The sequence below is a fragment of the Rana temporaria genome, chromosome 7 (genome assembly GCF_905171775.1).
Source record: "Rana temporaria chromosome 7, aRanTem1.1, whole genome shotgun sequence".
NCBI lineage: Eukaryota > Metazoa > Chordata > Amphibia > Anura > Ranidae > Rana > Rana temporaria.
The window spans coordinates 167,847,367-167,861,007 of NC_053495.1; the positions used below are offsets into that span (position 1 = coordinate 167,847,367).

The window sequence follows — 13,641 nt, forward strand, 5'->3', positions numbered from 1 at the left end:
GCGGAGTTCCATCCGCTGTTCATCCGCTGACACCCGCAATCTCATAGGGACCAATGTATGTCCCTTTTTCATTCACAAACGGATGGATGAAAAAGCGGACGTACGGTCCGCAGGTGTGAAAGGGGCCTAATGCTGCGTACACATGATCATTTTTCGGCATTAAAGAAAACGTTGTTTTTCAGCATGTCCAAAAAACGAAGTTTTTCCAACTTCATCATTGGGTCTTAAAGCGGAGTTCCATCCGCTGTTCATCCGCTGACACCCGCAATCTCATAGGGACCAATGTATGTCCCTTTTTCATTCACAAACGGATGGATGAAAAAGCGGACGTACGGTCCGCAGGTGTGAAAGGGGCCTAATGCTGCGTACACATGATCATTTTTCGGCATTAAAGAAAACGTTGTTTTTCAGCATGTCCAAAAAACGAAGTTTTTCCAACTTCATCATTAAAAACAACGTTACCCACACACCATCGTTTTAAAAAAATGATGAACAAAGCGCGGTGACGTACAACACGTACGACGGCACTATAAAGGGGAAGTTCTATTTGCCTTTGGGCTGCTTTTAGCTGATTCCTTGTTAGTAAAAGAAGATTTGCGCTTTTTTGTCTGTTACAGCGTGATGAATGTGCTTACTCCATTATGAACGGTAGTTTTACCAGAACGAGCGCTCCCATCTCATAACTTGCTTCTGAGCATGTGCGGGTTTAAAACGTTGTTTTAGCCCACACGCGATCATTTTTTACAACCCGAAAAACGACATTTTTTAAAACGATGTTCAAATTTTTTTTTTGCCGTTTTTCAGAAACTGAAAAATGATGTGCCACGATCATTTTAAATGACGTTTTTAAAAACGTTTTTTTTTTTCGTGTCGAAAAATGATCGTGTGTACGCGGCATTAGTCTTTTGACTAAAAGGGCATCTTAGTTTTAGTCCCATTTTAGGGCCAGATTCACAAAAGAGATACGACAGCGTATCTTCTGATACGCCGTCGTATCTCTGAGATACAATTGTCGTATCTATGCGACTGATTCATAGAATCAGTTACGCATAGATAGCCCTAAGATCCGACAGGTGTAACTGTGTTACACTGTCGGATCTTAGGCTGCAATTCTAGGCCGGCCGCTAGGTGGCGATTCCATTGCGGTCGGCGTAGAATATGCAAATGACTAGTTACGCCGATTCACGAACGTCCGCTTTGCCCGTCGATCTAAATTTACGTAAATTCCGTAGAGATGCGTTGCGTAAAACTAAGGCTGCCCTCTAGGTGGTCTAACCCATGTTAAGTATGGCCGTCGTTCCCGCGTCAAAATTTAAAATTTCACGTCGTTTGCGTAAGTCGTCCGTTAATGGCGCTGGACGCCATTTACGTTAACGTCAAAACCAATGACGTCCTTGCGACGTCATTTAGCGCAATGCACGTCGGGTAATTTTTTACGGACGGAGCATGCGCAGTACCGAGCGCCGAGCGGATTTACGTTACACCGCCGCAAGTTTACAAGTAAGTGCTTTGTGAATCAGGCACTTACGCTGTAAACCTGCGGCGGTGTAACGTAAATGGGATACGTTATGCCGCCGCTGCGCAACGTAATTCTACCTGAATCTGGCCTTTAGTCTTTTGTATAAAATGCCATTTTAGTTTTAGTCGTATTTTAGTCATCTCAACTGTTTTAGTCATTATTTAGTCGACTAAAATAGTATTCATTTAGTCGACTAAAATGTTTTAGTCGTTTTAGTTGACGAAATTAACACTGCCTATTGAATCGCCCTTACATGTGTTTTGCTGGGAGGGAGAGAATCCTATGACACTGCCTGTGCTGACATGACCAGGCAGCAAAGGAAGGCTTCTGGGGCATGCATGCACGTGCCATGACCCTATCAATTGTGGGACAAGCAGTCCCAAGGCGGCGAGTCGAGGGGACTAGTATGCCGTGCATCACACACACACCCGACTGCAAGTTTGTACAGGAAACCAAAGGGCTGTGGCGGTGAAGATAATAATTAGATTTTTTTTAAAAAAAGAACTGTTTCTCGCCTTCTGTTGTGTTTCATACAGATTGAATACTCTTCAGAAATGCTACACTTTAGTTCTACTTTAAGCTTTAGCAGGTTGCTCACCGCCGACTCAGACATGACACGGTAGAGATGTGAGGTTTACAAAGTCACACTGTTGATTTCCCCCCTGTGATAGTAAATACCAATGTGATGAGTTCTCAGTACTGAAGGCAGATGTAAAAACCACATTCCAGGGTAGGGCTGGGGCTGTGAATCAGGATCCTGCTATTTACCATCTGACTGCTGGCTACACAATGTTCTCTGTGAGCTGGTAACTGTGACATAGTTTCTTTTTTTTCCTTTTTTGCGTAATCTAGCTTGTTTAAAGCTGGTTTCCTCTCCCTCGGCCTTCGCTCCCCTGTGTTGGCTGAGATCAGTCGTCACAAGTTTGGGAAACTCTCTAAACTCCTCCACAGCTGTCAAGTTTTAGAGGAGCGCTTTCAATTGCTTCCCATTCAGCGATGTACTTAATAACACCATGAAGGGAAACAGAAATGTCTAAATGTTTAGATTAATAAAGCTTCACCAGCGTAATGAGCCTTTCCCAGAAAAGGAAAATGTCAGTCAGTCAGGCTATTCTTCATTTTGTATGATTCTGACCCGGTAAAGGATTTCATGACTCTATTATGTTTTGTTTATACTCCAAACATTTCAAAGTAGGCCAGCCATTTTTTTTATATAGTGGGACCTCTGTCAAATTTAATTGCTTGCTTGCTTGTTTCCACCAGCTGCTGTGTCAAGTGTTCTTAATACAGCGTTTAAATAATAATAATAAATAAACAATAAACGTTACGCCGCCGTAAATTAGGGCGCAAGTTCCGTATTCAGAAACAACTTGCGGCCTTAGTTACGGCGGTGTAACGTATGTGTGTCGGCGTAAGCCCGCCTAATTCAAATGTGGATGATGTGGGCGTGTTTTATGTATATTAACTGTGACCCCGCGCAATTGACGTTTTTTGCGAACGGCGCATGCGCCGTTCGTGAAAAAATCCCAGTGCGCATGCTCGAAATTACGCCGCAAATCGTCACTGCTTTAGACGTGAACGTAACTTACGTACAGCCCTATTCACGAACGACTTACGCAAACGACGTAAAATTTTAAAAACTCGACTCGGGAACGACGTCCATACTTAACATTGGCTACGCCTCATATAGCAGGGGTAACTTTACGCCGGAAAAAGCCTAACGTAAACTACGTAAAAAAATGCGCCGGCTGGACGTACGTTTCTGAATCGGCGTATCTAGCTCATTTACATATTCCTCGCGTAAATATATACGGAAGCGCCACCTAGCAGCCAGCGTAAATATGCAGCCTAAGATAAGACGGTGTAAAACACTTACGCCGGTCGGATCTTAGGGAAATCTATGTGTAACTGATTCTATGAATCAGTCGCATAGATACGACGCCGCACACTCAGAGATACGACGGCGTATATGGAGATACGCCGTTGTATCTCCTTTCTGAATCCGGGCCTGTACATTTAAAGTGTAATTAAAACCCCTGTATCGTTTTCAGCCAAGGAAGCTGCCATCTTTGCCTTTGTTTAACCACTTGCTGACCAGCCGCCACAGTTTTACTGCGGCAGCATGGCTTGGCTGGGGGAAACTACGTTATGTTACGTCGCTTCGCCCTGTGGCCACTAGGGGTGTGCGCCGCCGGAGGCGCACACGCGCTCGTTGCTCTCCCCCGAAACCGATGTGGTGGGCACGATGACTGCTGGGCACCCGCGATCGCTCTTGACAGAATGAGAACCGGGAGCTGTGTGTGTAAACACACAACTCCCTGTTCTTTCAGGGGGGAGAGCTGCAGCTAGAGGCATCATTCTTTAGTGCCGGCGATCCTGCGCACCATAAGAACGATCATAGCAGCGGTTCCACCGCTTAATCATTCTTATAGACGGCGGGAGGGGACATCCCCCCCTCCCGCCGCCATCCGGTGCTTCTCCGGGCTCTCCCGTGCCATCGGGGGCCCGGAGAAAGAATCATCCGGCGCTGGCAGGAAGCATAGAGATGACTGGTGATCAGATGGTCACCAGTCATCTCTATGACCGTCGGAGGACCCGGCACAATGTGATGACGTCACGCCCGGGTCCCCGTAAGTAAACAAAGCCACGATTGCGGCTAGTAAGCAACAGTAATCATGAGATCGGTGAAATTTTTTTCACCGATCTCATGCTTTCCAGCCTGGGAGAGAGATGCGGGGTCTTTTTGACCCCGCATCTCTCCATAAAGAGGACCTGTCACTCACATTTCCAATTACAAGGGATGTTTACATTCCTTGTAATAAGAATAAAAGTAATAAAAAAAGAAAAAAAATTAAAAAAAGTTTAACAAAATAAATAAATAAGTAAAAAAATAATAAAAAAAAATTAAAACCCCCCTGCCCCCGGTAGCTCGCGTGCAGAAGCGAACGCACACGCAAGTCCCGCCGACATATGTAAACGCCATTTAAACCACATATGTGAGGTATCGCCGCGTGCGTTAGAGTGCCAGCAACAATTCTAGCACTAGATCTTCTCTGTAAATCTAAACTGGTAACCTGTAAAAAATTTCAAAGCGTTGCCTATGGAGATTTTTAAGTACCAAAGTTTGGCGCCATTCCATGAGTGTACGCAATTTTAAAGCGTGACATGTTAGGTATCTATTTACTCGGTGTAACATCATCTTTCATATTTTACAAAAAAATTGGGCTAACTTTACTGTTTTGTTGTTTTTTTTAATTCATAAAACAATTTTTTTCCCCCAAAAAAAGCTTTTGAAAAATTATTGCGCAAATACCGTGCAAGATAAAACGTTGCAATGACCGTCGTTTTATTCCCATGGGTGTTTGCTAAAAAAACATATAATGTTTGGGGGTTCTGCGTAATTTTCTAGCAAAAGAATGATGATTTGTACATGTAGGAGAGAAGAGCCAGAATAGGCCCGGTATGGAGGTGTGTGTATAAAAGCCCTGTATGGAAGGGGTTAAATGAAACAGGAATTTATACAAGATATTTGCAGTGTGCACTCTGCGCTGTGTACACCTTTCAGGGCTCTAATTGCAGTCTATCCTTATCCGCAGATCTCTAGATTAATAACAAGACCTCTAGTTTGACTTGTTTTACATTGATCCCATAAAATAACTATTTCAATCGAACAGCAATTAAAATACACAGACGTGGCAATTATTTCTGACCAGCTAGTGTTGAGTATTGGCATTCTGCAAAATTCATTGAATGCCGCAGCGTTTCATTAATAAAGCCTGTTATCCACTGCCTTAAGTGAAATGGCTTCAAAACTTTTAGCTTATTAGTGCTGTATGCCATTCAAGACGAGTTTAATGTAATGGTTTTATTACTTTAGGCAAATAAGATTCACTACTAAAATCTCTGTAGCAATTAGGCGGCCATATTGTACACTGAACTAAGCTCCGTTTTATATTATAAGCAATGCCGGCTCTCTGATGCAAGAGGCAGAGTCTATGATTGGAAGTAAAACCTTTATATGTTTTAACCACTTAAGACCCGGACCATTATGCAGGTTAAAGCGGTGTTTCACCCTGCAGAACAACTTTTTAGCATAAAATTTGGCATAGTAGCGCGAGCTACAGTATGCCTGTCTTAATTTTTTTATCGCCGTACTCACAGTGTAATCGTACATAGTAGATTCTGACTGCCCGCGGGGAATGGGCGTTACTTTCAAGAGGGAGGGTGATTGACGGCCGGCTCTGGCACGTCACGCTCCCCGAAGACAGCCGAAATAGGTCTCGGCTCTTCACGGCGCCTGCGCACAGACTATGCGCAGGCGCCGTGAAGAGCCAAGCCTATTTCGGCTATTTCCGGAGAAGCGTGACGCGCCAGAGCCGGCCGTCAATCACCTTCCGTCTGGATTGGAACGGCCATTCCCCGTGGGCAGTCGGAATCTTCTATGTACGATTACACTGTGAGTACGGGGATAAAAAAATTAAGACAGGCATACTGTAGCTCGCGCTACTATGCCGAATTTTATGCTAGAAGAAAAAAAAAATTTTTTTTATAGGGTGAACCCCCGCTTTAAGGACCTTGCCCCTTTTTGCGATTCGGCACTGTGTCGCTTTAACTGACAATTGCGCGGTCGTGCGACGTGGCTCCCAAACAAAATTGACGTCCTTTTTTCCCCACAAATAGAGCTTTCTTTTGGTGGTATTTGATCACCTCTGTGGTTTTCATTTTTTGCGCTATAAACAAAAATAGAGCGACAATTTTGAAAAAAATGCAATATTTTTAACTTTTTGCTATAATAAATATCCCCCAAAAATATATTAAAAAAAATTTTCTTTCCTCAGTTTAGGCCGATATGTATTCCTCTACTTATTTTTGGTAAAAAAAATGCAATAAGTGTTTATTGATTGGTTTGCGCAAAAGTTATAGCGTTTACAAAATAGGGGATAGTTTTATTTATTTTTTTACTAGTAATTGTGGCGATCAGTGATTTTTTTCATGACTGCGACATTATGGCGGACACATCGGACACTTTTGACACATTTTTGGGACCATTGTCATTTTCACAGCGAAAAGTGCTATAAAAATGCACTGTTACTGTGAAAATGACAATGGCAGTGAAGGGGTTAACCACTAGGGGGTTAAGTGTGCCCTAAGGGAGTGATTCTTACTGTAGGGGGCGTGGCTGTAGGTGTGATGTCACTGATCATCGTTCCCAATAACAGGGAACAGACGATCACTGACATTGCCACAGAGAAGAACGGGTGTTTACACTCACCTCCCCGTTTTTCAGCTCCTGTGACCCGATCGCGGGACACCAGCGGCGATCGGGTCTACGGGTCCCGCGGGCGCAGTCACAGAACTTCAGAACAAGTCGCAAGCGCGACTGGACACTTAAAGGGCAACATACCTGTACGTGCCTGTGCCCAGCCGTGCCATTCTGCCGATGTATATCGGCGTTAGGCGGTCCTTAAGTGGTTAAGAATACATATAGTAGATAAGCAGGATGGGGTAGGTTGGAAAAAAGGAGCTGCAGACTCACCTTTGCCCCCAGGCACTAACCACAATGGGGTACATTTTGTAAAACTGGAGAGTGCTAAATCTGGTGCAGCTCTGCATAGAAACCGATCACCTTTCAGGTATATTCATAAAAGCCTAAATGAACAAGCCAAAGTTATTAATTATATTATTCAGGATTTATATAGCGCCAACAGTTTGCGCAGCGCTTTACAACATTGGGGAAGACAGTACAATTACAATACAATTCAATACAGGAGGAATCAGAGTTCCCTGCTCATTAGAGTTTACAATCTAGAAGGGTCAAGTGGAACAAAGGGTAGTAGCTGTGGGGGATGATCAGATGGACAAGATGAAAATACAGTTTTTAGGTGTGGGTAGGATAGGCTTCTCTGAAGAGGAGGGTTTTCAGGGATTGTCTAAAAGCTAATAGAGTAGGAGATAAGTGGACAGATTGGGGTAAGGAGTTCCATAGGTTTGGAGAGGCTCTAAAAAAGTTAACACTTAACCCCTTTAGCGCCCCCTACAGGTTAACCCCTTCACTGCCAGTGTCATTTTTACAGTAATCCGTGCATTTTTATAGCACTATTTGCTGTAAAAATGACAATGGTCCCAAAATAGTGTCAAAAGTATCCGATGTGTCCGCCATAATGTCGCAGCCACAATAAAAATCGCTGATCGCTAGTAAAAAATAAATTATTAATAAAAATACCAAGAAACTATCCCCTATTTTGTAGACGCTATAAATTTTGCGCAAACCAATCAATAAACACTTATTGCAATTTTTTTACCAAAAATATGTAGAAGAATACGTATCGGCCTAAAATGAGGAAAAAAAAAACGTTTTTTTATATATTTTTGGGGGATATTTATTATAGCAAAAAGTAAAAAATATTGTTTTTTTTTCAAAATTGTCGCTATATTTTTGTTTATAGCGCAAAAAATTAAAACCGGAGAGGTGATCAAATACCACCAAAAGAAAGCTCTATTTTTGGGGGGAAAAGGACGCCAATTTTGTTTGGGAGCTACGTTGCACGACCGCGCAATTGTCAGTTAAAGCGACGCAGTGCCAAATCGCAAAAAAGGGGCCTGGTCCTTAAGCTGCATAATGGTCCGAGGCTTAAGTGGTTAATGTTTTTAAATGTGTGTGTAGTTCAACGTTTAAATGCAATGATGTCATCTTAGTTAGTTATGGAATTCACAGATACAGAAACTAGTTCCCATTTTACATAAGAAAGAACTGAGAAGTGGGTAGATGCCAATCTTAGCACAAACAGGATGTGTCATGTTCTCAGACCCTGATCGGGGGGGCGCAGGTCTAAGCAGGAAGCATGCTACTTAATAAAACGTGTGCCAGTTTGTTTTTTCTGTACCTTATAAGGCAGAACAAGATTCTTAGTACTAGGCTGCAGTTTTCTGGATGATTTATAAAGTCAGTGCAATAACCAGCGTTATTTCATCATAGTATGCCATAAACAACGTTTTCATGCCAGGGACCCTTTAGCATTTACACTGAAGTAATAAGAACTTACATGTGCATGGGATCAAACTCATTTTCTGTTCTTGGATATATCTTTTTGTTAAAGCTAAACTCCATGGACAAACACATTTTACCCTTATAGTGACTTCCCACCTTATTGCAACGGTTATCTGCTTGTTTCCTACCTCTGTTGTGTTTCAAATGCTGTATGCATTGACATACCTCTTAAAGCGGAGGTTCACCCGCACATGACACTATTTCCCCCTAGATGGATGCTCGTTTTGTCTAGGGGAATCGGCTAGTTGTTTTAAAATATGATCCGTACTTACCGTTTACGAGATGCATCTTCTCCGCCGCTTCCGGGTATGGGCTGCGGGACTGGGCGTTCCTTCTTGATTGACAGTCTTCCGAGAGGCTTCCGATGGTCGCATCCATCGCGTCACGATTTTCCGAAAGAAGCCGAACGTCGGTGCACAGGCGCAGTATAGAGCCGCACCGACGTTCGGCTTCTTTCGGCTACTAGTGACGCGATGGATGCGACCATCGGAAGCCTCTCGGAAGACTGCCAATCAAGAAGGAACGCCCGCTCCCAAAGACCCATACCCGGAAGCGACGGAGAAGATGCATCTCGAAAACGGTAAGTACGGATCATATTTCAAAACAACTAGCCGATTCCCCTAGACAAAACGAGCATCCATCTAAGGGGAAAAGACAAAAAAATATATAATAGGGTGAACTCCCGCTTTAAGACCCGGTTTGTCCAGACAGTATGGTCACCTGCTGAATTGGCATCATCCACAGGCAGCTTAAAGTGGATGTAAACCCAAAAAATTTTTTTTTTTTTTTTTGATGTCACAATGTAGAGTATAAGATTTCCTATCATCTGTTCCCAGTCTTGCCACACAGAGTTAATCCAGCTCTGAGCAATCCTCTTTTATTGTTCAGTGAAAATTAACAGACTTCCAGATAAAAACCCTGTCTAAATAAAAAGTCCTTTCCTCTCTCCTTGCTTTGAGTGACAGGTTATTTACATATCTAGCTTGGACATGTTTATCATATGTTATGTTATGTTTATCATAATATGAGGTGATCCACAGTATAAAAGGTGAGAAATCCACCCCTCCCCCACATAACACATCCTGGTAATATACAATGAACTGTGGATCACCTCATATATACAAGTTTGTGCAGCGCTTTACAATGTAGGGAGACAATACACCAACAGTACAATTCAAAACAAGAGGGTTAGAGGTAATGAGTTCCAGAGGATGGGCAAGGCTCTGGAGAAGCCCTGGAGATGTGCATAGGAGGAGGATATTAGGGAGATAGAGAGCAGAAGGTCTTGGGAGGAGCAGACAGGACGGATTGGGTGATATTTGGAGACAAGATTGGTGATATAGCTCGGAGCAGAATTGTGAATGGCTTTGTATGTTATTGTTAGTGTTTTGAATTTTGTTAGTTGGGCAATGGAAAGCCAGTGGAGGGATTGGCAGAGAGGAGTGGCGGACATTGAACAGTTAGTAAGGTGGATGAGTCTGGCAGCAGCATTCATGATAGACTGAAGAGGGGATAGCTTGCGGAGAGGTAGGCCAATGAGGAGGGAGTTACAATAGTCAAGGCGAGAGATAACAAGGAAGTGAATAAGTTGTTTAGGGGTCTCAACGGTTAGAAAGGGTGTATTTTGGAGATGTTTCGGATCCATATAAATGGCATATGCAGAGCTGTCTTTAATATTGTTTAGACCCTGGGCAAATATTTTTTTGGGGGCCCCTCATGCAACTTTGCTCTCCACCCAACATCCCAGAAAAAAAAACACACACACATAGACTTTAAAGCGGTGTTTCACCCTAAAAAACAACTTTATAGCATCTCATTCAGCATAGTAGCGCGAGCTACAGTATGCCTTTATATTTTTTTTGGGCGCCGTACTCACTGTTTAATCGCGTAGTAAAATTTCAGACTCCCCGTGGGGAATGGGCGTTCCTATTCAGAGGGCTCGTAATGGACGGCCGGCTATGGCGCGTCACGCTTCACGAAAATAGCCGGAGTAGGTCTCGGCTCTTCCCGGCGCTATACGGCGCCTGCGCACAGACATCGGAGCTGACTGCGCAGGCGCCGTGAAGAGCAAACACCTATTTAGGCTATTTCCATGAAGCGTGACGCGCCATAGCCGGCCGTCAATCACAAGCCCTCTGCATAGGAACGCCCATTCCCCTGAAACTTTACTACGCGAGTACACAGTGAGTACGGTGCCAAAAATATATATAAAGGCATACTGTAGCTCACGCTACTATGCTGAATGAGATGCTAGAAAAAAAAAAATTTTAGGGAGAACCCCCGCTTTAAAGTGGTTCTAAAGGCTAAAGTTATTTTTTACCTTCATGCATTCTTTGCATGAAAGTAAATAACCTTTAGTATACAGCTCCCTCCTCATCCCCCTAATACTTAGCCAAGTCCAATCGAAATCCAGCGATATGCATGAGAGCGGCTGTTCTCCTGGGCCTCTGCCTCCTGATTGGCTGAAGGACAGCAGCAGGAGCTGCTTCATGGATGTCCTGCAACACGTGTGAGCCTTGCCAGTAATTGGCTCTCCTATCCTCACATGTCCGCTGACATCCGCCACTCCATAGAGAGCAATGGATGGTCCGATCAGGTCTGCATGAAAAACAGACCGGCGGGACTGATCAGACTGCCAATGTAAAACCATCTTATAGGAGTTGTATGTTTTTTTTTTATATATAACAAATACTTACCTCCACTGTGCAGTTCATTTTGTTCTGGGGTCTTGTTCTGGGGTCCCTCGGTGGCTGTCTCGGCTCCTCCCCACAATAGCTAACCCCCTCTGAGAAGCTCTCTCCCAAGGGGGTTAGCTTGCGGGCGCGCTCCCTGTCATACACGCTGCGTCCATAGACACAGAGTGTATGACTCGGTCCCGCCCCCTGGCGGCCGCATCGGATGTGATTGACAGCAACGCGATCCAACGACTGCGCTGCTATCAATCTATCTAATCAAAGGCCAAATTCTGTGGAGAAGAGGACGCCGGGGGACGCGCATAGTAGGTGAACGGGCTCAGGTAAGTAAACGGGGGGGCCGGGGTCGTCATTGCCAGGTGTTTTTTCACCTTAAAGTGAAGGACCGGGGGATTTATTTTTTTAAAAAGCCAGCAGCTACACATACTGCAGCTGCTGGCTTTTAATAAATGGACACTTATCTGTCCTGCTGTCCCTCGATGTCGTCACTGCAGCTGATGTTTCCATCAGCTGTCGGGTGCTGTCGTTGACTCGTTGCCATTGCGGGTAAGGGAACCCAGCAGTGTAGCCTTTCTGCATGCGCGAGGCCCTGCTCCTCTCTCCTATTAAAGTGGAGTTCCACCCATAAATATAACATTACATCAGTAGTTTTAAAAAAATGTCATTAGTCCTTTAAGAAAAAACATTTTTTTTAGATGCCTTCAAAGTGTTGTTGCTAGGCAGAATAGTTAATCTTCCCACTTCCTGCACCTAGGTGCTTAAGCTTCCTAACCTACACCACACAGACTCCTGGGAATGTAGTGGGTGTAACTTTGCAGGAGTCTGTGCACTCCCCAGTCTCGAAGAATCATGTGACTTGGACAGTACAGGTGCTAAAAACCTGATCTGAAACCTATTACACTGCTTGTGCAGCACTGAGCATGTGCGAGATCTGCAAGGCTGAAATCCAGGAAGTCAAACAGTCTGGCTTCATGATGCCCACACTTAAGATGGCCCCAGTCAATTTCTATTTTATAAAGTGTCTAAATGCTGTAACAACCTAACAAAACGGACCTTAGTTTACAGACTAACTTTACTAGAATACATTAAGCTTGTGTATTACAGGGGTATTTATATTTAAAAAGTGAAATTGTGACCGGAACTCCGCTTTAACTCGGCGGCCAGGGGAGGAGGAGGGAGCCCCGCCGTAACTTCACTGCCGCGTCATGGCCACCACCGGAAGTGGCAAAGGATACCTGGCACCGGAGGGGGGGAGGAATCTGATGAGCGGAAGTTGCACTTTAGGGTGGAGCTCCGCTTTAATGCATAGAATTAATTAAGGTGAAAAAACCCGAACCTTTACAACCCCTTTATGGCAGGAGTTTCCAAACATTTTAGTTTTTAGTTCCAGGGCATTTGATGAATGTCTGTTGTTCACGGTCTCTAAAAATAACACATGTTTATTTAATCCCACAGGATGAAGTCAAACGTTCTCTAAAGCAGTTGGATTATTACTATGACTGTATTTCCATTGACCACATTAAAATGGATATCCAAAACTTGAACGCTTCCATCAGTACACCATTGAGTACCGCAGACTACCGAGAACCTGCGACTCCCGCCATGGATCAAATATCTGCTTTCTTCCAGAGCATCTACACAATGTTACAAAATAAACACGAAGACGGACTCTACAACAGTATCTGCCTGGGAGTGCTGCTTGCCCTGCCATTGCTTGTTCTGTTCATTTCTAGTATTATCTGCTGTCATTTTTGCTGTTGTCGGACCAAAAAAACGAACACGCTCAAACCCCTGCCAAGCAAGAAGAAAAAGAAGAAGAATGAAGAGGAGGACTTATGGATCCCCAGCCCTCAAGCCAAGTCCATCATGCTGGAGAAGGTTCCTTCTCTTAATGTATAGCAATGGGACTGTGGACAATAAACCATTGGACAGATTCTTCTTGATAAGCACATATTGGCTGTTACAGCTTAGCAATAAAATATCAATAAGTGTTATGGCATTTGATGCAGAATACATACCGTAGCTCTACTGTTTATCCTTAGGTCAATCTGTGGACATTGCTACTCAAAGCATTCCTAGGGTGACCACGTGTCCCGGATTGCCCGGGACAGACCCGCATTTTGCAGGTCTGTCCCGGCCCGGGCACATTCATTCCATTACAATACAGTCTCCCGGAATGAAACTGACACAGCCACCCCTGGGCCAATCTGATGCCCCCCCAAAAAGAGCCACCACATTACCGCTTTGCTCACTGACAGTAGTTGTCCTGGCCGGGAATGCCTGGAGGAGCACAATCCCGCCCCCTGCTTGTGATTGGAGAAATCATAAATCCCACCTCTTGTGTCCAATCGCTGTGCAGCGATTTGTTACAGCACAAGCTG

At 44.1% G+C, this 13,641-nt stretch overlaps 1 protein-coding gene across 2 annotated transcripts in view; it reads left to right on the top strand.

Annotated features, from left to right (window-relative positions):
• The window catches only part of KIAA0040 (KIAA0040 ortholog), a 59,362-nt gene extending 46,103 nt beyond the window's left edge, over positions 1-13,259 (top strand). For both annotated transcript variants that reach the window (XM_040360374.1, XM_040360373.1), the window contains one exon: positions 12,716-13,259. In XM_040360374.1, coding sequence (XP_040216308.1) covers positions 12,785-13,159 — 375 coding nt within the window. In that variant the 5' untranslated portion in view covers positions 12,716-12,784 and the 3' untranslated portion in view covers positions 13,160-13,259. The remainder of the gene's footprint in view (positions 1-12,715) is intronic.
• The last annotated feature ends 382 nt before the right edge of the window (positions 13,260-13,641 follow it).